Source organism: Metopolophium dirhodum, chromosome 1, assembly GCF_019925205.1.
Source record: "Metopolophium dirhodum isolate CAU chromosome 1, ASM1992520v1, whole genome shotgun sequence".
Lineage (NCBI taxonomy): Eukaryota > Metazoa > Arthropoda > Insecta > Hemiptera > Aphididae > Metopolophium > Metopolophium dirhodum.
Genome location: NC_083560.1, coordinates 27,067,259 through 27,094,112, shown reverse-complemented (window position 1 = coordinate 27,094,112; position 26,854 = coordinate 27,067,259). Strand labels below are relative to the sequence as shown.

The following is a 26,854-nucleotide window of genomic DNA, read 5'->3' as shown; positions in this document are numbered from 1 at the left end:
ATCGGAACTTGGTTATTACATGATAAAAAAAGTAACGTCCAATCACAACACGATTTGTTCGACACGATACGACACTCTGAAATGCAGCCGCGAATCCATCTTTAGGTTTTAATATTTTACAACCATAAGTACTTTACTTAGTAAAATTACTAAGTAAAGTACTTATTGGTAGATTACATAATAAAAACAGATTTTTAAATAGGTAAGTACTTATATTATATTTATAAATTCTTACCGATCATTTCAAACTGTCGGTCTATAGATTACAGTTAAGATAAATTATATTGAATATAAAATCCAATACTATGGATAATAATTGTTATATGATATAACCTTTTATCGTAATATGTATTTTTAAGAAGCATAATACTTTTTATTTTTTTTTTTTATTGATCCTTAATTCCGGCATCTACGGCCATTAGCTGTTAGTATAGTTGTATTGTGGTGGCGGTAGGGTTTTGAAGTGGTGAGTGTTTGTGTTTGGCAGAATTTTTGATTGGTCACCCGTAGTTATCTGCCATGCCCGGGCGGGGGATGGTGGCACTTGTTCTCCGGACACCGTGACTAGCCCGAAGAAAAATGCCGCCCGTGACCAAGGAATCGAACCGACGCCGGCTGCGTCGCAACCGACGCTTTAGACCGCTCGGCCACTCCGTCCCCCAGCATAATACTATTATACTTATAATACACCTAATTAATATTTATTTTTTGATTGAAATGTGTATGTTGTGAGTTTTTGGTGCCAGAAACTACCCACGAGCGAGGGGGAACACCTCTTAAATTGTAAAAAGCTCAAAACAAGTCAAAATATTTTCAAAGTTGTATTGGCAATGTCAATTATAAACAGCCAGTGAATGTTTCATGTATCTATGGTAATTTGTTTTAGTGTAACAACACTAAAAACCGAAATTGAATTTGTCGTAAACCATTTCTGCGTAAAAATTCCCGTTTTTCCTTCATTTTAATTTGGTTTTTCCCTGTGCTTTTGAAACCTATTAGGAATTTTTACCCCCAAAGTACCAACTAGATTCACTTTCCTATCAAAAAAGATACCGCTGAAGGAAATCCAAGTATTTTTACTGTCCCAAAATAGATGACAGACATAACAAAAATAAATTAATTAAAAAATTAACAAAAAATAAAAAACACACATTATGGTAAAATCAATACATCCATCGTTTCGCTTAGAATATAAAACGTATTAATGATCAATTTTAAAATAGTAAATCTGAAAATACTCATAACTCGCTTTAAAAATAAAATATAATAAAAAATCTAATATAATTTTTAAACTAACGGAGGTACACGTGATCTGCCGAGCGTAAAATTTTTAATATTACGCACTTGTAAAACAGAGACAACACATACGGGTGTGCGACCAAATCTTTTTTACCTTACACACTTATTTGAAAAACATTGTTTACCAAAATATGTGATTTTAATGATTATTTTAAAAGTGTTTGAAAACATTCGATGACATAAAGTACCGTTCAACAGTCATTACAATTTATTTGATTGTAAATTGTACAATTTTAAATAATTAAATAATGTGATTAAACATTTTCAATTTCACCATACTGAAACATGTATTTGTAGAAAACACGTTTTTACCGTATATTTGGCTTGTGCACGATATACGAAAGAGCTCAGGACATTTCTACGGTTGTACGAGTAGCCATTACAATTATTTATTTGTTACAAAACATTTGCCGGACCACACAATAGCAGGTAGTTCTCTCTTTTATTACAATAACGATCACATATGGCCCAGCGGCCAGCACCGAAAATGCACGTACCAACTATTTAGAATGAAATTATTTTATCATTGAGGAGGGTCGTAAAATACCTTGTAGCATCTTCTGTTGAAGTAAAAATATAATGTTACTTTGTATTCTCTCTGCAGTATCGGACAGTGAATAATAGAAACGCCGACCATGCCCCGGACCAGAAGAGGCCGATAGACGCAGGAAGGAAACCATACAAATACTTTTAGAAGTAAAATGTTGCATTTAATTTTTGTTATTGAATTGAAATAAATCGTATCCTGACGTATACAGGTACCTACTATGAATTGTCGCAGAGGTGTAGAAGTGGGGGGTTAGTGGGGCTATATACGTTATGGTTATATAATAAAATGTAATATGTAGTATAGGAACACGTTGTTATAGGTTATAATGTAAATTAGTGTAGGTATTTGGTTCATATGTAAATACATATATTTCCTGAGATTAAATAATTATATTTTGGCAAGTGGTAAATTCGTTTAAAATGATTTGTAATAAAATGAGAAGCGTTATACTTTGTCTAGCAACTGTTTGACGATTCGGACCTTTATATTCTAAATTGTGTTAAGGTAAAGTCAATGAGGTCTTAAAAGGAACGGTAGTAAAATGTTGGTACCTCACCATAAGTTGACACGCCGCAAAGGCCAAATTGAATTTAAGATATTGAGATATTTTATACTAAATATAGTATAAAATGTGGGAGGTGGATTTGAGTAAAAATTTTAATTTAAAGAAATATTGATAATAAAATACTACGATATACCACTAGTCACCACCGGGAGTTGGCAAATGTAAATCGATACAAAACTACCAAATAATATTAATAATTATCAAATTAATTTATTTATATAATGTAATAATATAGGTACTTACAAGTCTTAGAGACTACTGCAGCTACAGGTTAAAGTTTGGATTCTGTGTGAACTGGCTATAGTGTTGCTGAGGCACTGGATCATTTCAAACAAAAAGTGAATTCTCGTCTGGCGATTCCCAAAATGTAACGGCGGTCGTAATTGCTCACTCGCGCTACCTGTGCCATATCGACCAACTTCGTTCATCGTGAAATGTCTCGTTTCCGCCAAAATTTGAAATCACCGTCTCTGCCAATCTATTTAACGAGTTGACATAACTTCTAATTTGACTTGATATCCATGATGCATAGGTACCTATTGTTGCCTCCCTAAACATATAAACTTCCTTCATTCTTATTGTAAAGTAAATGGTTTAATTCTTATCACTTATAATACCATAATTCCCTCCAATAAACAGGTGGTTCATAATCATATGCGAGTTGCATCACAAGAATTTATCATATTATCTAGATGTCTCCCATACAGAATTAAGTTGTGGCTCATAAACTTCACTATATGAAATACCACGTATCCAAATAGATGAATTTATGTAAGTACACACTAATTGTAATTAACGTCTAGCGGCGGACTGGCAAGGGTAGAGTGTGGGGCGATCCCCGTCTGGGACTGGCGAAAATGTTGGCTGCTTTAATAAATTTGGGCTGGTAACTTATACATAATTTATTATTATTTAGACAAATTGATATGTGATATGTAATTCCCTCAAAATTATTATTCACTATCTTTTTGTATTGGATAATTTTACTCTAAGATTACAAATGCGTTTTGTCTGTAATGCGCGTGGGCTGGAGAGAGACGGCAAATAGTGGGCTGACATCCTCTTAAACGAAAAACGATTCTGGGTCTAGACTATATTACTAAATAAAATAGAATAATATAAAGTATTTATATTGTTGTTAAAGACTAATGCAAATTATTTTACTCATAGAAAAATGATTTAATTTTTTTCGTAATCATTCTAAATAGTAGAACGTTGTAAAAACGTCCTAAGTGTGAAATACAACATACACCAAACATTTAATTAGAAAATGTCGTTGTCATCGTCTGTAATGTGTATACTATATAATACCCTATATTTGAAAAGTTTCGCATACATGATAGGTACATTTATAATTATAAATCACAACTCAATAATTAAAATTGATTTTTTTTATTTAAATATCTAATTTCGTCCAAATTTTGACGTAAGATATCTATTAATAAAAAAAAACTGTGATTATAAAATATAGGTATAGGTAGTTTAGTTATTTTTATTAAAGTATGAACTATTAATGAGAAATGTTGTTTTCAAATTTCAATATTTTTGATCTATCCAAAATATTAATAGATAGGAAAACAACTAAAATTAAATGAAAATATTTTGGACATTTTGAAAACTTTACTATTGACTTTTAACCAAATCTTTATTTTATAATTGTTTATAATAGATGATAACGTTTTGAATTTTTTTGGGATATTTATTTATAAAAATATGTACAAAATTCTTTGTAAATATATCTTTTTTTCAAATAATATTTTCTATATTCTACGAACTTATAACTTATATAAATAATATTTGGATAATATGAACATTCAAAATCAACTTAATTGTGAATATTAAGCATAATTTAAGTTAATTTTAAGTTAACGTAATTATAAATTAGTTAAGTTAATGTTAAGTTAATTAAAACAGCGAACTAGTAAGTCATATGTATAATATATTTGTGTTATCAAGCCTTGAAAAACGTTTTGTATATATTTTTGTTTTTTGTCAGTTATTTGCTTAATCAACATATTTCTTAACAATTATTTCCACAATTTGATGCCCATCTAACACCTGTATAGCTAAACTAGTGCTACATGCATAAACTAGTAAATGCATCCGATATGCCATTTTCACTAATATTTCAATAACGTATTCATCTGCGGGCTAATAAATAATAATAATTGTTCAAACTGTTTACTTGTATTATATTTTGTAGTTAATCTTCTTCTCATAAGTAATAAGTCAATAAATATAATATCATTGTAGAAGAAAAACGATTCTGAGCGAAGAAGGTCAGGTAGTCTATGATATTACTAAGTATATTCGATGATATTATTTTATACCTTCATTAAACCTTCATTTAACCTAACCAACATTTTTAATTACAAAATAATTTTTAAATTTAAACAAAAATACTTATAAAAAAAAATTGTGCGTATTATATTTAATATTTTTAAACTGCTATTGTAACATTATAATATTCAATGTATTCAATGTTCATGCTTTCTGGACAAACTAATTAAATTTTATAGATATATTTTATAGAAAACAATTTTAATCAGAAACGAGTCAAAATATTTTCAAAATGTTATGGTGTATAGACTAGTATCAGGCTTAGACCTGCTGTGAACAATGATAGCTATAAACTAACTAAGCTATAAAATTTAAAGAGGGTCTTGGTTCAAAATACTGCATATATTGTCCAAAAACCGCAAAACCTTGAATAATTCTTATACTACACGGGTTAAAGTAGCAACCCTAGCGTACTCAGCGCAGTCTGTGGTTGTTTAATCGTGTGACTAATTTCGGTACGTTTTTACACGCGGGCGGCCATACGAGTTTGGTCTCCTTATTATAGTCTTCGTGACTGCAGTATTATGTTTTTGATAACATTATCAGTAGGTATACTGATGTTCATTCAACTTTTTTTTTAAATTAATTTGGTTTAGATACCTAAAAGAAATAGTTATATCATAGTACTGTTGTAGTTCATGATTTACCTATACTTTATAGTATAGACATCTGTGGTTTACTAGAACGCATTCAAAACACCATGTCATACTTACTTTTACAGTTCTATGTATAATTACATTTTGCCCCCTGTAGATCTCATTCTATTTAGGTAATTGACATATTTTATAGAATTTTTATTTGTTACTTTTATTACAGTTTTCACAAGTATATAAAGTGCATGACTTGTGAACGTGAATATTGATCTTTTGTTCAACACATGTTAATAATTAATACTATATGTAAGTATTTTTGAATTATATTTTATTTTGTATATTTAAGTAAAATAAAATGTGTACTTTTTTTATTCAAACAATTTATTCATCAAAAGTACCTAAAAACTGAAGTCAGAATACCTAGCTAAATTAGTTGCCTATAAGCTGCGGAATAAGATTGTGTGAATAGGGCAAATCGGTTAACACAACAAATGTAAGAACTCAGTTTAGTGCGTCGGTTAGTTTCTATATTTTTCGGTGGTTCAGAGTTTCAGATGATAGAAAAACAAGATCCTAACTTATTATTTTTACAGTTATAAATTTATAGGAATTATTTGTTTGTAGCTTACTAGCAATCAGGATATAAAAATAAATAATTGTTTTAAACATGTTTTAATAGTGTTAGATATGTCAGGAAATGAAATGGATTCAACCTGTGATAATGTTTTGCAAATTCTGGAAACCAATGGATCTGAACAAATATATTATGTTACATTCTCAATACATAGGTAAGTATATTGATAATGATTTTATTTGCTTATGATATAAATATTATTAACACAACAATATTATTTTAGTTTTTAGAAATGGAGATTCATGCTTTATTGGATCGGTAACTGATGGTTGATCAATATTGTATGTTGAATGTGATTTTATCTGCTTATAAAATAAATATTAGAAGGTGCCTACCATAATAATATTATTTTTTTTTTTAGAAATGATAATTCATGCTTTATAGGATTGGTATCCCAGGGTGGATCAGTATTAAAAAGGCATACAATTGATTTAGTAGCAGCTACTCCATATTTCCGTTCTATGTTTAATAGTTTTGAGAAGAGTAACAATACAAATCTTGTTAATATGAGTTAGTTTTCACCGTTTCACTACTATTAATGGATTATTTTAAGTGGTGTATGTTCAAATTTTCAAAAACACAAATGGATACTTCAAATTATCTTTCTATAAACTATTTTGCCAACTTACATAATTGTACAAAGTACTTGTCAAGTTCTGAAGCAATAACATGTTTTTGTTAATTCATTACTTAATTCATTACATCTTGAGATATATATATATATATAAATAATGATAAATATTTTCAGATAAGTGGTTAAAGGTGATGAGTTCCTATCGTTATCTTGTGAAAAATGTATTGAGATTATTTCCTGTAGTGACCTTGCTGTTCCATTTGAGGAAAAAGTAAGCTAACTTAAATTGATAATTGTTGTTTAGGTACTTGTATTTTAATATTAAATGGATAATCAACTTACCTAATATTTACATTTAATATAATATTATAATCTTATATGTACAGCTACTGCTTGAATGTAATTGAATCAGTCGTTTGAGAAACCCGGTTAGTCCCAAAACCCAATGTTTCGAAAAAATAAAAATAACTTTTCTTACTAGTAGGGTTTCTAGAAAAGCCTTAAATATTAAACAATGTGAACTACTTTGAAAAATAATCCCAAATTTAAATGTTATTTTCATAAATAATCCTTCGTTATGAATTCATATATATTAATAATTATTGTTATAATTTATTTGGTTAATGATTTTGTATTAGAAGCATTACAATTTCATTTACAGAAGTCAGTTCAGCATTTCGTCATTCAAAATATGATTCAGTGCAGAGGTTTTTGATGTCAGTGTTCAAAAATGAAATATGTTTACTAATATGACCATTGACTACTAACAGAGTGATATAGTCTGTGGGTATATTCAATAATTTTTTTCAATAAGGTGAGCAAATATTTAATTTTTTTATTTAAATTTGTAAAATTTTTAATTTAATTTAATTTTGTAGACGGAAGTTTTAGATGGTTCAAAACATTTGAAGTCTGTTGAGTGTTATGATCCCACACATGAACTACCTAGTTTCAGAACTGTCTGTATGTCACAAAGGAGTTAGTTTAGAAGTTTAGGCGGCGTTATGTATGCTATCAGTGGTAGTGATGGATCAAAATTTAGAAAACAGAATTGAGGCCTGTAAACCAATGATAGAGTGTATGTTATTTTATTGATAATATCAATTTTTTCCAATACATGCCTGGTGAATATAATAATTATAATTTTATTAATTAATCTTAAAAAAAATATTGAATTTGAATAACAATTTTATATATGAGTCATCTCCTTAGATGATTTATTGTTTGTGAATGGTGGAGAAACCAATAAATCTGAAGAATTTGTTAATACTATAGAAGTGTACAACCCAACACCAATACCTGGTCAATGGAAACATTGTCAAGAAGTAACATTGACCTCTATGTTTTAAGTAGAATAGTTTTTAATAGGCCACTACATTTTATATCTAATTAGCATTGATAATAGTCTCATTGTTGGTAGTTATAATACACACATATTTATAACTTATGATAAAACATATTACAGTAAAAACTCAATTAATAATCACTGTCGGGAAAGGGACTATGATGGTTAACCAACTGATCATATTTTTCAATGTGTGTATATTTTTTCATACTAAAATATTACAAACATACATACTGTATACAATTTGCATTTGCCGTTTTTTTAGAGGATGATGCATGATGTTTTTTTATTTGTTTTGTAATTGTTTAATATACTTTATAGTTCAAATACAGTTGTTATTCAGTAGGTTTATTCGTATTAGTAAATAAAAGTTTTTACTTACTTAACTAAGATGCTAATAATATATTGTAGTTAATTTTTGAAAAATAAAAATTGGACAAACCATTGCCTCTCTTAAACTACAAGGATTTTATATGTTGTTTCAGAGTTCAAATAATTTTGTTTTAATATAATATAACTTTACAGTTAGTATTGCACAAAACTATTTTCAGTACCACCGTTTCTACTATCAGTATAATATATGAAATCAACTCAATATGTGATTTTAATGTACATTTTTTACATTAAAACAGACAATTGGGAACTAATCCAGTCACCCAGACTATAAATATGAAAGTGAATTAATTAATTTAATCGGAATAGTGGGAAATATAGCCATTTGATACTAGTATTTTTGTTTGAAATAAACAACTTCACCTATTCTAATTAATTCAAAACATAATGAAGTATAAAGCTATTTATATATTTTTCCTATATTTTTTTTTCTCAGAAATATGCAGGTAAATTTCTTCTATCCTGTTTATCTACTTGTAGGTCAATACATGAGGACATAACTGTTACACCAGAAGGTTATCATTTCCGTAGCAAAAATGTTGATTCTATTGGTTCTTTATTCCGTTGGTATGAAGAACATTTCCGAGATGTAACATCAGTAGCGTCTCAATCTGCAGGGCAAACGTATTGACCTTCTCCGCATAGAGGTATGTGTATACTGTATAGTAGCATTAATAATTAATGATTCATTTTTGGTTCACTAGTTTATTAACTATGGTCCTCTAAAGTTTAGTATAATATGCATTAATACTTTTAACTGAAATACCTAATTTACAAAAGCTAAATAATTTTTTCTTATGACTACCTTTTTATATACTTACATAGTTAAATCGGTAATCTAAAATGTTCAAAAAAAAAACAAACAAAATTGTTGGCAAACTTGTAGTTCATTATTTATAGTAATTTTTCGTGATATAAAATTTGAGAACAATTTTATTTTATAATTATTAATAATAATTTACCTACTTAAATAACTTTTAGATTCTGAGTGCCCCGATGAATGTATTGATTTTAAAATGATGTGTTTTTTATTTTTATTTTTTAGACTCTGAGTGGAACGATGAATGTATTGATTTTACAATGATGTGTGTTTTTTATTTTTTTATAAAAATATTAAAAATACATACGTTCAATTTTTTTTATTAGCATTTAAAGTTCAAATTTTGACAAAATGTATCAAATTTAAATAATTATTACCTATCTGTATTAATTGCGCGATAGCTTATAAATAATAATAATCATGCCAATAAAGGTATGTTGATCGACTAAGAGCCAATTGTAATAATTGTGGGAATGGGTACGTTCATAACAATAATAAAGCCTAAAAATTCTGTGATGTTACATAGTATATGATCTAAGGTTAACCCACATTTTGAAGTATCAAAATGACCAAATAAATATAAATATTTCATAAAATGTTATATTACAATATTATTTAATATAAAATAAATATTTCTACTATGCCGCAGATATAAAAATGCCAACCTTAAAAGTAAAAACTGACATCAAACGTTATTTGTCCTTTGCTTTAACATGCTTTATATAATACAATGGTGAATGATGTGTTCAAATATTTTTTAACGATACACCTCTTTTACATTCTTTATATTTAAAAATTATAAATTCAAATAACCGCCTACTAATGAATAATTACATATATAATTTTTATACAAATTGAATTTTGTTTAGGTAATCCATTTTAAAAACATAATCAGATAAATTGATAAATTTATAGATTTAAGATTTCATTTATTAATCAGTTTCATTGCAGTATCCTTCAAGGAGGGATACAAAATTGAAATTCATGAATATCATAATTAAACATTTTTAAAAATATAATACATTATTAGTAATACTTCTTTTCAATCTTCACCACTGAAGAATAGTCTCTCTAGGAGAATCTTCATTATAAAATAACTTTTGGATTTCATCATTAAGAGACACACTTCTATGTAATTCTTTTAATACAACTTCTTTTCTATTCCTTTGTCCAGGTTTTTTATCATGTTTCTATGAATACAAAATATTCATTTTAATTATTAAAAATAATGTACTGGTATACTCATAAAATAAACATACCATAGCATATATTTTTCCTTTCAATGAAGATAGATATGTTTTAATATTAATATTTGAGATATTGTTTAAACCGGTAAGGGAAACTCTACGAACTATTGTTGGTATCTAAAAAAATATCATTGTAATTTTTACAATAAATTTATTTAGCCATATTATTAATTATATTTTTATTTACTATTAGTATTAGTATATTTTATACTCACTTTGTTTAATGAAACATAGTTTGGCAACGCAAATATATTTTTAGATGGAATCAAATGATTTTCCCCAAAATCGATTAAGGTACATTTTACCATATTTGTATTGTCATCTGGTATCAAAACCATAGCTCTATACACCCCTCCGTTATTCTTTGTAGAATATACTGCCACAAAATCGCAATATTTTACGGCTATTGGTTTGTAATGTTCGCCTATAAAAATAAATATTAGTATACACTATACACATCAAAACAAATTCAGTTTAATATTTACAAGAAGTTTATATACCTATTAAATACAACAACTATTAAAAACAGTACCATTTTTATTTAATAATAAAATATCTAAAATATGGTTCATTACCAATCTTAGATCTGAACAAATTTACACCAGTTTGGAATCATGTTTACATAAAATATTACACATCTACTTATTCCAAAATTGTCAATATTAAAAAATTATCACAAATAAGCAAATATAAGTAGGTACTATTTCTAAACCATTAGTTTTAGTTTTAATCGTTATATCCTTGGTATTATAAACTTAAGTAATAGTTTACTAAATTACTTGAATTTTCTTTGTTGGAAAATTGCTTTTTTTTTTTGTTTTAGAAATAATACATTTTACTGAAAATTGAATCTTACTATTTTCTCCTTTTAGTTGGTCCAAAACATTTTTAAATTTTTCATATAATTTTATGTTTCTTACAAAAATATTCTCAACATTTTTTCCAAATAAAAATTCAACATGATCACCACTTTGCCATTTATTTGAACCTGAAAATGGAAATACACATTTTATTAATAATTTTGTATACAATTGAAAGATACACTATGAACAATAAATAAAATATATTTAGATAATTGAGAATTCCAAACGTATTTTTAGGTTCCATCTTACGGTAATAGTTATGTATTTAGAACACTATAATTTTGGAAAAAAGGTTTCCACAAACTTTTTTTAATAATTAAGGAGCCCTGTATATGTTTTTCTTTGAAAATGCGGTAATCAGAAAATTTTTGGGATGGATAAAAAGTTTATTCATTAGTTATTTGATAAAAATAGGGATATTTGATATCGATTAGTATCTATTATCTATCTATCTATCTATCTATCTAAAATTCCCATCCATATCAGAGGTTATACAGATGAAATATTTGGTATTTTTTAATAACAAAATTAATGAAACACATGTGACATATGTGATTATAACCTATAATAATAATTATAAAATATAACTGAAACAAGTATAAAACTCATATTGATGCAGTATTTAACTGTAAAGAGGCCCAAATTTATTTGTCCTTTCCTATATTCATGCATAGGTACATCAATATAACCAATCAATTAGTCAAAAACAGTTAATCGATTAAATTGAAATTTAAGAAAAGTTGCCATGTAAAATTATAATTTTCGAGCTTTCCAAGACATAAGTAAGACAATGTAATGGATTGGTTGAATTTGCATTCAATGATCAAGCATTGCATAAAAGATATGATTCCAAGCAGAGATAGGATGTCAACCTCTAAATTTCTAAGAACATTTAGTAACATTACTCAGAATCTAAAATAGCTAACATTGGTATTAATTTTAATATTACCTATACACAATTAAATTAAGTATCTTAAATAAATATTTCATTAAATAATTTATATAACTATAAATGTTATAATTACCATTTGTACAAAAAACGGTATCGTCAGTTCTCAATTCAATATTTGGTATAACTTCTAGTTCTGGTGTGTTTATCAACACTGTATCGTTTTCAGTAATATTTTTTGGTTTTTGAATAGATTCTTCTACAAATCAAAAATATTATTATGAATTATTGAAGTATTTTTTTATTTATTAATAGAGTCGTAAGTTTTGATTCATTAAGACGTGATAAAAATTTAAAAATATATTATTATTTATGCAACAAATAAAATAAAAGATAGATACTAGATATTAGATAATAATACTATAATTATATGAAAAAATATTACCAGTTTGTATTGATGTACATTTCATTAAATAATTAGAATTAATATATGATCCATTTTCTATATCTTTTAATTTCACATTTTCTAGACAATTTTTAGAGTTTTCATTGAACTCCTAAAAAAAAATAATATATATTTACATTTAAATAACATTTTATTTTAAAATTATAATCAACATAAATATAATATCTATAGGACTGTATGTAAAATACTATTTGAACTAAAAATATTTGTATTCTTATAAGTATCAAATAGTAATAATACATTTGTGTAGCATCCTTGTTATTGTGATAGATTATTAACATTATTTCTACATTGAACTCATTTGAATAAATTATTTTTTCTTATTAGTTGATTAATAATAATTAGGCTTAGGGACATCCTCTTTTTAATAATTCTTAAATATAGCAGAGTGCGAAATAAATTTGTTTCTCCGTGCCATAATATCAGATCTAAAATTTAAATGTGCATATCTTTGCATATTTGATAGATTTTGCAGAAAAGTTCATATTTTAAAATTATTATTATGTCCATTTTGCATATTTTGACAATTTTTTCAAATTTTGAAGATGTCGATAAAGATAATAGTTGATATAGAATAATAGATTATTTATTCAGTGTTCAGTTCGGTCGACAATTATCCGTCGTTGTTTTTGCATCTCGCAACCACACAACGTCAAACCATAGGTAAAACATTGTACGAGTTTATTTTGTAACATTGTGTAATGACAAAAGTACAACTGTCTACAAGTTGCCAAAAAGTTTTGTTTCGGAGTTTAAAGATACATTTACATCCGATGGACACGTTTTGTTTTGTGTACTATGTGAAGAAAAAGTGAGAAGTGATAAACGATTTAATGTGGTCCAACACCTAAAAACTGACAAGCATTGTAAAGCAGTAAAACACAATGATAATAAAAAAAAAAGGTAACACATCAATTAGTTTCAAACTCAGACTTAGGTAACAAGAGTTCTTTCAACAAAGGTTTATGTAATTTTTTGCTTTTATCAAATATTCCATTAAATAAATTATGGAACAACAAGTTCAAAAACTTTTTAGAAAAATATACGAATGAAAGTATACCTAGTCAAACCACTTTACGTAAAGGGTACATTGACAACATTTATCAAGAAACTCTGTTGAAAATTAGGAACTATGATATAATTATAATTTATAAAATTATTAGATATATATCTATTTTAAAATAGTTTTAAATAGGTATAGTATACATTACGTACAATAATAAATGGTTTTCCAACGTCACAAAATGTTTGAAACATATCTTCAATTTGTTCAGTTGTTTGAATATCTTTTAATTCACCGAGTCCTATTTTTACAGCTATTCCAGGCTGAAATTGTACAAATAAAAATAAATAGAAATATAGATTATACTGTACATGTATAAAAAGTAATTGTATTTGTATTATTAACTGAAAAACAGACTTGACTCAAATTGTGATAATATTGATCAAAACCATTGAAAACTTGATCATAATAATACATAAATCATTAAAAACGAAATATTATAAATTAAAAGTATAAGAAAAAATACCTTATTCAATTCATCAGTCAATTCATAAATAACATTTGATGAAACTGTTTCAATGTTTCCAAAATCAATGTAGAAAACATCATAACAGCCTTTATTATTTTTTAATATTTTCGCTCTATATAAACCATCACTTTCAGATGAATAAACTTTGACTATGTCTCCCACAACTGGATTATACTTTAATATTTTATCTAGTTAAAAAAAATACATATATAAATTAATTGTTTTGTAGTTTATTACATAAAATAATTAAGGTACATATTGGTTATCTCCAACTACCTACTATTGCATGAGAACTAAACTAGTTAGTATGATTACTATTTTGACTATCAAATAATATATTGTTTTAAGGTTATACTGAAAATATTTGTAAAAATAATAATAACAATCACTTATCAGTTATTTTTTCCCAAAATAATTGGACGGTGCCCGGGCAAAAAGGAATAGGTCCATTTTCACTATTTTTTTTTTTATTCAATATTCTTGTAGATTATTATGAACCACATCAATTGGCATTAAACAATTTAACAAATTGTAGGTTATTTTTTTTATAAAACCTAAGAGATAAAAGGAATAAGTTATCAGTCATTGTACAAATAGGAACAGTTTATTGTAGTTTTTTCAAAACAGTGTTTTATACTTCTTCCCTTTTTCCCGGGCACCAACCATTTGTTTAATCGAAAATGATTGATTTTTTTTTAACATTATGCACTTTACAGATACTTGACTAAGACAAAAAAAGATCCTATGAAGTTAATATGTAAATAGTCGTTGAAGCGATAAATTATCATCATGTTCAGGTGAACTCTTTGAATATTAAAATATACAATTTGTGGTTAATAAAACACCAATTGTCAATATCACAAGACAAGTAGTCTTAGATGATTAAATTAAAAATCAGAAAATAAATGAAAAAATAACAACAAAACTCAACTATTTTGAATTTTTAAATTTCTTAAGTTTTTTTTAACGATTTGACCAGTAAGAAATATAAATTTAGTTTTACCTATACTCTTAGCTGTGTTTAATAAAGTATCGTAATCAACAAAATTGTAACTGCCATTATTGCCACATTGTATAGCTTTTCCAACATACAAACAAGTAAAATCTTTAAAATAAGTCAAAATGCAATAATCCTCATTTTTTAATGGCACATTGTTCAGTTTTTCTTTGCTAATGAAGCTCCCTTTTCTGAATGTTCTAGATACATGTAAGCTGAAAATATAAATTTTATTATGAATCAAGTAGTACTTTGACAGAAGAAAATTATATTTACCTTGATTCGTTAATATCATGACCATGGGTTATATTATTTCTTACACTTATAATTTTTGAATCATTAGCAGAGTTAAGGCTAAGACAAATGTAAAAATTAATAAATTAAAGAAACTTGTAATTACAATAGAGGCATAATGTAAACTGAAAATTAGTTGTAAGCCCAAGAACCTTTAGAACAGTGATGCCTAACTTTCTTTTTTTCATTGGGCAAAATTCATAAAATGTCGACATTGATCCCCAATTATAAACATTTATAAAATACATAGATTATATTATTTATACATTATTTCAGCTTAAAATGGATGCAGTTTTTAATAGAGGCTTTATTGCTGTAAACCTTTACCACAATTAGGACATATATGCAATTTAAAATAAACTAAGGTTATCAACAGAAGTACCTGTAGAGCATAATTTAATTATTTTATAAAGAAAACAATGAATAAGGGGCTCAATTAAAATTATTAAGATAAGACGTCTAGAAAACATACCATTCTAAAATTGTATAAAGTACTAATAGAGTTGAATTCAAAATAAGGATATCTATACTATACAATTTTAACTGTGAATTGACTATCAATAATAAAAATAATAAAATATACATTCAATAAAGAATATTATTAAAGTTTTTAACTTACTCTTTTTTTGATTTTAATAACTGTTTTTCATCAACACAATTTTCCATTTTTTTATCATTACAGTGAACATCAACAAGAACAGCTCCTTCATATAGATTCTAAGAATAAATAAATAATTATAACAATAATATTAAAATATACAACAAAAAATAAAAAAAAACTAATTAGTATAAAAGATATTTGCTATAACTTATAACTAAATATTTACACTCTCTGACAGAAGGGGTTTTATAGAAAATGTTGTTTTCTTCGGAATATAATCTTTGAATATAACTGGTAAAGCCTAGAAATTAGAATACAATAGTTGTTATACATTAAGTGAATTAAATTTAGTCTTTTAAAATTTAAATAACTTTTACTTACTAATGGTTCATACAAAAAAAAATATGGAAGGACAAACAGATTTTCTAATTTAGTTTCATAAACAGAGCCATAATCAATTAATTGAATCATGGTATTGTTAGTTACAAATTCATTGAAACTAATTAGTTTCCCTCTGAACCTTAATAAACACAGAACAAAATTTATAAAAGAAGACACTTGTTGTATGTTGTGTATAATATAATTAAAGTACCTACGTTATTTCTTAATTATATACCAAAAAACTTACCATTTGCCTTCAATTTCAACAGCTACTATTTTGAATCTTTCAAATTGTGTAACTTTATCATAATATAAGCTACTCGCTAATGAAATTGATTCCATGTCTTTCTTTCGCTTTTCCATTTTTTCCTTAGTTGTCACTACGTACCCATTTTTCAAATCACTTTCAAGCAAATGAACCTATTAAAATGAAATAAATATTATAATCTTTAATATTAAAAAAAAACGTATTTTCACTGGTAGGTCGTAGATATGATTTTACTAATATTCAGTTCAGTCTTAGGCATGTATGTGGTATTTATTTCATACTATGTATTATTGTTATTAGATTTATCTAATGTTTAACATATACTTATATCGGTCTTATAAACTATATAACTAATATGTTTGTGGGTTTCAGAATTAATTATTTCATAAAATTTACATTAATAATAGTGAAAATATAAAATAAATAGCTCTTTAAACTTATTAACCTACTTCCCTATTGGTTAAATATAAATGTATTCTTTATGATTATTATAGGTTTTTTAGAAAAAATAGATCTATGATTTTATCAGAAAACACGGATTAAGGTATAATTGTGACGGACTAGCATAAAATGTTTCAATTCATTTTTTTAATTTAAAGAATCATAGAGAATGACAAGCTGAAAGAATCAGGATATTCACCTTCACCATACACAGAATGCAGTTGAATGCATTGTTGAACAGTATGCATTATTTTAATAATTGCACATTAATATTTAATTTATGTTATAATTTATTGTTTTATAAAATAAAAAAGGTATGATTGTAACACTAGATAGTTTTATTATTTCAAAACTGTGCAGAATATGATAACATAATTATTGTTTCCAAACTACAAACGCCAGCCACTGGAATATGATACTCAATAAAAATAATGAAAATAACAACAAATGCGAGGACCCACTAGTCTTGCATATTTGCACCATCAACGTTGTGCTTAATTATCTGACAAGTGTAAAATATAATTTCACTTTTATGAATACATGCGCAAATGTATAGGTATTTGTTTAATAAATGGCAACCAAATATTGAAATATTTATTATTGTCTATTGGTGTTTGGCAGAGAGATTGGGAAAAAATATTAATATATTAAAGAAAAAGTTTAATATATAATTACTATGAACTATTTGGAATAATCCTTGTACGTTAATAATAATGACCTACACAAAAGTAAAAATTTATAATAAATACCTAATATAAATAAAACAATATCAAACATTCAAAAGTAAAAAGCATAGCTATTATAATCTATGAAAATACCTCGGTCCACGTGTTCAAGGGCAAGAACTCCAAAACTTGTTTGGACGTAAGAGTCAACGCCATTTTTATATACGTTTATACTAATTAAAATAAACAATAATGATATTTTTAACAAAAATAATCAGAAAGAAGTTCACAATAATCGTAAGATTCGCTCGTTCAAAATTCAAAATTTCGAAAGACTTGGCTAATCAAACAGAACATTTCAAACGAAAAAATTAAAATGTTTAGTCGTTGTGACTAATTGCTAGAATAAAAAACGCGAGTTTACTGCGGTTATTTGAAATATGATAAGGATTATGAGTACCACGATTTTTATCAGTGATCCAGCAGTAACGCCAACGTGAAAAAACATAATACATTTTTACAGTGATGTTCACGTGGCCACTTTCTTGCTGTTTTGTGCACGGACAATAAAAACGATTTAATTGTTCTGATTGTTCAACTCCTTTTTGGTGAAACACGTGCTGTGGAAGCAATGTCTTTTTAAGTATAAATTATAGTATGCTTAAATGTTTAGCCATCCCGACTGGCGTCGTCCGTGAAATTCGCAGCAGTATATTATCAGTTAGGCAATCTACCTGCGGTAGATCGTAGATTCCGTGTGGTTTGTGTGTAAGTGTATAATTTAACTCTGGAGTAACAAAGTTATACAAAGTTGGTCGTTTGTACTTAATTCGACCTAGGTACGGCTTATTAATAAAATCAATAAATATAAAATCCTAACCTAACCGTATTAAAATCCGACGAATAAAAATAAACCAAACATTTGTTTGTATAGATAATGAAGAAAAATTAAAAAAAACAATGAAAAAAATTTGCCCAACGGAACCGTGGTTCGAAGTTGAGGCATTCTGTACAAACAGGTGTATCACTTTTATAATTATAATGATTATTAAAACCAATAGCAACCATTTACAAACAAACATTTCCAACGTAATCTATAACATAAAATCCCTGTTTGTGCACCTCCCTGGTTTGGGCCTCTTATTCTTACCCTTTTTAAATTAGCATATCTTCTTCCCAGAGGTCTAAACTATATCTGTAATAAATTTCATAGCAATCGATCCATTTAGGAATGCATAAAAGAAACACACACACAAACATTAATTTATAATATATATATATATTCATTGTCAAAAGATTAAGTCAAATGTTTAATATTGGTTTTAACTCTTGAAGAATGATATTAAAATTTACAATGTTTTACTAAAGGGTGGATTGCATAAACGTGCTGTAACGACTTACCGAACTGTTATTGCAATAACGATTATATAAATATAACTGGGTGTTGCTTGAACGATCGTTAGGTTTAAGGGCCCAGGGGCCAGTTTTTCAAATTTAGTTTTTTGGATATCATTATAGGTAAGTACACCTCAATCCCTATTGCAGAGTAAGTCGAATGTAAGACTATCAAAAATCGTACAACATATATGTGTATTTTATATTTATTTTAGAATTTCGATGTAAGAATTACTTACGGTGAACCTTGTATAAAGTAATGATAGAAACTCATTTTCTAATTATAAAATAATATGCAATTTTTTATGATTTTGAAATATTTTGTCAAATTTTAATAACAGACGATCAAAAAAAATATAATAAAATGATAATAATGATATAGTAACCTTGATTGTTATTATTTTTACGAATATGATTATTATAATATAGACTATATTATAATAAATTACAGTCTTGTAAAGTACTTCTGTAAAAGTATTCAATTCATTTTAAGTACTCAAATACGTATTCCAAATACATTTGAAAAAAAATTACTTAGGCACAGTATTTGTATACTTTTTTGAAAGTATCTGTATTTAAAATCAAATACTACTTTTGAATACTTTTTTCGTCTTACTTTATTTACAGGGACGCTAAATTTAAACAAAATATTACAAATTTGAAATTGTACAACATTTTTATTTATAGAGCGTTCATCGTTGTATTTTGGTATATTGTAATATTTTTAGTGGTTTATACTAGGTAGATATCCATTTAATGGATTGCAGTGGGGGCTCGTGGGTGTTTGTGGTTGGGGTATGATTTTAAATATAATAGCGGTAGCCATAGGTATAACAAATTATTTAAATAAAGGAAGACGTTGCTTTAATTAATGATCATCAGAAAGTATAGCTGTGAATCTCTCACGTAGTCGATATTCAGTTTTTACAACTATCATGTGAGAGAAAACCATATCACATAAACTGCTGGTTAATCCGCAAAATAATAAGTTCAAAAGAAATTTTTATTTTTGACCCCCCAAAGTACTAACTAGATTCACTTTCCTATCAGAAAAGTTACTGTTGAAGAAAATTCAAGCACTTTTAATGTCCTAATATGTGATGACAGACACAAAAATAAAAAAAAAAATAAAAAAAAACACACATCATTGTAAAATCTATACATTCATTGCTTCGCTTAGAATCTAAAATGACAATTTTTAAAATATTTACTTAATAACAAGAACTGATAATTTTTTAATAATTTATTAGGATAATTTATCAGTTGTTGTTTCTCAACGTTTAGCTGTGTTGTTGTAGAAATAAACGGAGCGTTTAGAGTTAATCGAATTTCGTACTAATACGTATTCTGCAGTTTAGTGAACGTTTCATTTTTCACATTGATAACACAAATATTCGGTCGAGGTGACGTCGAAGTAATGACTTGCCCGATTTTGTAACTACTTGTTTATTATTTTTTAAGATAACATTTTTGATGGCTCTTCTGTATAAATCTATCCGGGGCCCTTTAGGTAAGTACCAGGCTGACACTGCGATACTCGATACTTCGATAATAGATATATCATTGAATTCAAATTTAACACAATCCATTACAGTGACCCACTTGTAACCTTCTGTAGAGCAGAGCGACATGCACTTACCCACCTTTTATAAGCTAAAAATTACTCATATTATTTGTATCTATTTAACTAATTATATTGTATTGTAAAGTAAATACGAATTAAAATAATAAATAAATTACTTTATTCACAATAATATCATCAAATATACTTAGTAATATCATACGCTGTCTTACCGTCTTTGCTCGGAATCGTTTTTCTTATACACTAATATTATTATATCATTAAAATATTTAATGTTAATTATTGCTAGGTAATATATTATGTGTGCCATTCAATTATTAAATATAAATAAACTACAATAATTACAATTTGAAAATTTAATTTAATTTAATTTTTGTATCATTAACATTTATGAGTTTTTCTATTTTATTGGACATAATTGATAATTTTGATATTCCTATATTTATATTATTATAATATTAAAATGATTAAAAATATGAATGTATATTTATTGTATACAAAATTTTTACCAGAAGGAGTGTTTCGATTTCAACATAATATAGTACCTTATCTTTTAGCAAATTGGATCAAGATGGTACTTTAGACAGTTCATTTTAATTTCTAACGTTTTGTTTATCAACATAGTAACGAATAAAAAATAATAATATTATAATATTAATTCAACTTACATGATATAATAAATAATAACAATAAAACATATCCTGACTGACAAACCGTCTCCGCCCAGAATCGTTTTTCTTATACAATGATATTATGTCATTGAATTCAAGTTTAATACAATCCATTATACAACGACCCATTTGTAACCTACTGTACATTAGGGCTACATCCACTTACCCACTTTTATGAATTTTGCTTTTTATTTTATTTTTATCAGTTAAGTGCTGTATAAGAAATTAACATATTAAGGACCTCTAGGTACTGCATGTACCACTGTACCTACTTGTATATCAATTGGGTCAGGATTTTTATGTATTTTTATTTTTTAGTTATTAATGGACAATGATAACATACAAAAAGTACTAAAGTTTTAGATATAGCCATGGTGTTAGTAATCAATATTTATTTTAATTTATATTCAGAAGAATATCTCTTATAGTTTTTACTTTGTGTAAAGCAAAGTTTTTGGTGAGTATGTAGTTTAATTTATAAATCACGTTCTTTACTGTTTCTGACAAATAAATCTGCATAGGAATAAATGTATAAAATGAACCACATGTGGGTTATGGGCTGATCAGAAAAATTGACGTGACCCACATATGGGTCAAAGGACTGATCAATTTTCATTTAATTTACCACATGGACAGTGAATCGTATATGAAAACTATCCAAGTCAGACCTTAGGCTTCAATATATTATCCGAAGTTATAGGAATAAAAGATATTAAGTTGTTATAAAATATTAATGTTATTAATAAATTTCAGGATAGCCTAACCTAACCTAACTTGGCACCTATTTTGAACTCACTTATTGTGTCATTGAAATCAACAACTAATGCATATATTATAATACTGAACTTGGCTCTCATTTTACATACATAATTTGGATCGGATATTATGTTTCAACAACCTAAACTGAAAATTGTCATTTGATGGTGATGTTTCATAATATCTTTAGTTTTTATGGGGATTTTACTTTTAAACAACAAGTTATGTTCTTAACTTCATAGATTCATAGTACACTGAAATGAGATGTACATATTTATTTGATTTTTAATTTCTCTGAATTGTAAGTATAATAATATGATGTACTTTTTTAAGAATAAAATTCTTATAATTTATTATATTATATATAACAGCGTTCTGGATAGGCATTTTAGGTACACCACCGTCGTTAGTATTCGTTTTACTGATGATATCTTAAAATTTATTGTTGTATTTTTTCGATCATTATAATATATGATATAAACATAGTGTTGTTCATTGAATTTATTGGAATACCTATTTTGTAAAATGTTCTTTTTTATAGTATTTTGTAAATGGCACATTTAAAAAATATTTTAATTACGAATCGTCCACGTATTATATGTGTATTGTGTATGCAGTTTTATAATTTTTGACAAATAAAATACATACAATTAATAATATAGTTTATAATTACAGGTACCTACAGTAGGATAATTGATTAAATTTTCTAAATTTAAAAGGATGATTAAAATGGAAATATGTTTTATCAAAATTAATAATATTATAAGAATGCATTTTTATACATTATTTTCCCAAAATTGAGCCTCAAAATCAATATTGCTATATTCTTGAATAAACATTATTAAAACTCTTGAGTTATTTTCTTGCGTATGCACATAACTTAGGACAAATATTTTTAGAGCATAAATGTTGATAGTCATATCTGACTTTTCAGTAGTTGTTGTGAAAAATAATTTGTATTTTAAAACAGTTTGGAACAAAGTTTGAAAATTTAATTATATTTAAACATAAAAAATGTAATTTTCTATAAATACTATTGAAATATATGCCCATTATATATTATATTTAAATACATATATTTATAAAACAATTTTTATTTTTAAATAATTTATAGCCTTGGAAATTGTTGCTATAAATGTATTGTTACGGACGTCCCCACAACCGAGATTGTTCGTTAATTAATATATACGTGGTTTTGAGTTATCACTTATCACTATACTTTATTAAAATAATCAATTACAAGACTTTAATTAAATAGAATAGTTATTAGACTTAAAAAATAACAGAGGTTCTGCACGATGCTCCGACAGTACTACACTACTTTACTATACAGACAGTCAGACACGGTAGGGGCTCGCTCGGGCTTAAAACTGTCCACACAGCGAATTCCCTTAGACCGTGCGACCATGTCATTCTGTATGTTTACATAACAAAATGCTTACATTCTATACCAGGGATGGCAAACCTTTTGAACACTGCGTGCCCAAAATCAAAATAATTGAATTCAAATTTAATACATTCCATTACAGTGAGTAATTGTAACAATATATTATCAGGACCCTTGTATTACGTTTTCACGTTTTTGGCCTACCAAATAAATAACATTTTATTAATATTTATAAAAAAAAAAAAATAAAAAATTGAAATTTGAAAATGTCCATAACAAGCTCAAAACAAGTCAAAATGTTATGGTGTATAGAAAATGAAAATATAAAAATGTATTGAAATTTTCATGTATTAACAGTTATTCGTTATTGAATTACAACAAAATAACAAAATCGCTACATGAGAAATCGAGTAAATATCCAATGTTGTAAAAATTTGAACTTCAAACACTCATAAAAATTTAATTTCATATGTTACGATAAACTATATTACTATATATCAAGGCTAGGCATTAACGAGTTAAAAAGTTAAAGTTAAGTTAAAAAGTTAATTTTATTTTAACTTTTTAACATAATTAGTTACTTTTTTCTTTTCATTAATTTAACTGTTAACTTACTAAATTTAATTTTTAATTACGTGAAATTAACGAATTAATTTTTCATTTTAAGAAGTAGGTAAGTTAAGTAAATTTATTTTGTTTTTAATTTAATTATATTTCACTATTTCAGACTATTTTGTTTTCATGTCAAAACATATTTACCGTGAATTGTTTAAAGTTAAAAATGTATATCATTTGAATTTAACTTATTTGGAAATCCGAAAAACTGTGTACAGTTAAACACTATGTCTATAATTTAGTTTTGGGTTGGAAAAAAATGAAGTACGCTAGCGTTGTGTAAACAAATTAACTTTTTTTTAAGTCAATAAAAAGGTAATAAAAAGTGTGAATTAACTTTTAACTTAACTGAGTTAACCTAAAGTTAAATTAACTTTAAACTTTTTGTTATTGATGCATATTAACTTAACTTAACTGAGTTAAAAAAAATCATTAACTGGCCCAGCCTTGAATAGACTCCTTACACAAATTATCGTGTCCATATATCTTAAATACTTGTAAATTGCTATTATAAAAGCTTGTATAAAGAAAAACCTTGTATCAGGTACAATTTCAATCATTTCGACCCGTTGAAATAATGTTTATCGATATTTGAAGAAAAAGCTAAAAATCAAAATCAAAAATTTCTCACTGCAGCTTAGTGTCAAAAAATTGATTTTATTCGGTAAAAATATCAAATATCTAAGGTTGTTGGTGTTCGATTTACAAAAAAATAAGAAAATCGTTCCTCGAGGTATCGCGTGTCGAAAAATGTAAACTTCAAACTCTCGTTAAGGACTCAATTATAATCGAATTAATCAAATATCAATACAGTAGATATATAATAATACTAGCTGATACCGTGCACTTCGTTACCCGTTAAATGTACAAACTTTTATATGACTCAAACTTTGTTCAATGCGTTATTAAATATTCGGTGTTTGATATTCTATATTTATCTTAAATTTTCTGCTGCCCGAGATAAAAATTCTAATTCGCAGCAGTTATTATCAGGTAGGTAATCTACCTGCGGTAGATCGCGGACCCCGTGCTGTTTGTACGTAAGTGTATGAATTAACTCTAAAGTATCAAAGTCATACCAAGTTTGTGGTTTTTACTTGGTATAACTTTGATAAAAAAAGTAAAAAGTAAAAAAGGAAATTTAGCCCTTTTTAAAAATTAATCCTTTCTTAAAATTCAACTATTTCTAAAAATAATCATTTCTTTAAAAAAAAATCAACCCTTTTTAAAAAATAAATAAATTTTTTATCTATTAATTATTTCTTCTATAACCAATAACGACCATATATATAAACAAACATTTCCACCGTAAGTCTCAAAATTCCTGTTTGATCACTTCCCCAAGCTTCTATTAATTTATCGGTATTGTCCGAGTTGCGGTCGCAATAGACGAATTGCGGTCTTAATAATATTGAAGGTAAAATTAACGTCTTAGTTGCGGTCAGTATCCGGTTATCGATTATCCGATGAGCTCTTATCCAATTTTCGATAATATGCGATGTTGCCAAAATTTTGTAATTTAATATTTTCAAGGTCCATTTCAATGCCCCCCCCCCCCCCCCACTTTCGAAATTTGAACTTCTGACCACTCCAAACGTTTGTGCATCGTTTGTGCAGAAATGTGCACCAAGTCCAATCGTTTGTGCATAAAAACTGAAAGCTCTATCCCTAAAACAAAATGGGGGGCTATTGAAACGGTAGCCCCCCCACATTGAATATTTGGATTTTTGAATGTGCCAAACGTTTGTGCATCGTTTGTGCAGAAATGTGCACCAGATCCCGACGTTTGTGCACAAAAACTCCCAGCGCTATCCAAAAAACAAAGTGAGGGGTATTAACACGAGGGTCCCCCTTTTTTGAAATTTTAAATATTTATCATATTAATAAATGTTGTTTACGTACCTAATAGGTTTAATAGAATTTTACTATAGCCATGTAAACGTATGACAAATAAAATCTTCAAATATTTTTAATTTATCAAGAAAGCATTATCTTGTTCTAATGTTTTTGATTTCAAAATTGTATGAATAAATACAGTTTTTTCTTTATGCATTTCTTTACTTTATATTTTATATTCAAAATTTGTATTTTGACAGTTTCATTTTTGTATTTAGCATAATAATATGTAACTATGTCAATATTTAAAACATAATAATTATTAATCATATTTTTTTACCGCAACTAGGATTTTTACCTATTTTGATATTTAACCTGTTTTGATCCCGACCGCAACTCGGATTTTTTTTTTTTACCTGTTATAATCTCGACCGCAACTCGGTATCAACCAATTTATCGTAGTGTGGTGTTCTATAGCCTTCCTCGATAAATGGACTATCTAACAAAAAATTAATTTTTCAATTCGAACCAGTAGTTCCTGAGATTAGCGTGTTCAAACAAACAAACAAACTCTACAGCTTTATAAAATAATAATAATAATATATAATATAAATAAATAATACAAATATCTATTTATTTTATCATTAATGCTATAAACCCGCTCCCCGACATTCTCTATCATTTAAAAAAAATTTTAGCAAAATCGGCCCAGCCGTTCTCAACTGATACAATTTCGAATTTTTTGTCTCCATTTTTATATATATAGATTGTGACTACATAGTCTATATCTACCAGCGTTTCTTAAACTGTGTGAGATCACTTCAGAGTTTCACGAAACTGAAGTACTTTTTTTCA

The 26,854-nt window shown here is 26.8% G+C and overlaps 1 protein-coding gene across 1 annotated transcript; it reads right to left on the bottom strand.

Annotated features, from left to right (window-relative positions):
• Positions 1-10,162: 10,162 nt before the first annotated feature.
• LOC132935268 (uncharacterized) lies at positions 10,163-17,973 on the bottom strand. Its single transcript, XM_061001756.1, has 15 exons — positions 17,911-17,973; positions 16,631-16,803; positions 16,384-16,522; positions 16,229-16,303; positions 16,021-16,118; positions 15,384-15,461; positions 15,114-15,322; positions 14,108-14,298; positions 13,794-13,904; positions 12,558-12,669; positions 12,231-12,371; positions 11,217-11,348; positions 10,576-10,784; positions 10,373-10,477; positions 10,163-10,303 (listed from the first exon to the last, which is right to left on the bottom strand). The coding sequence occupies exons 1-15, from the start codon at positions 17,971-17,973 to the stop codon at positions 10,163-10,165; spliced, it is 1,977 nt and encodes a 658-aa protein (XP_060857739.1).
• Positions 17,974-26,854: the final 8,881 nt, after the last annotated feature.

What these genes read in the sequence shown, in the direction of transcription:
- LOC132935268 (XM_061001756.1), bottom strand. Translation starts at nt 17,973, where the DNA reads ATGGCGTTGACTCTTACGTCCAAACAAGTTTTGGAGTTCTTGCCCTTG. An exon ending in GTTGAAATTGAAGGCAAATG is followed by an intron (nt 16,523 to 16,630) that starts GTAAGTTTTTTG and finishes GTGTTTATTAAG; the next exon opens with GTTCAGAGGGAAACTAATTA. An exon ending in TGACTGATGAATTGAATAAG is followed by an intron (nt 13,905 to 14,107) that starts GTATTTTTTCTT and finishes GTACAATTTCAG; the next exon opens with CCTGGAATAGCTGTAAAAAT.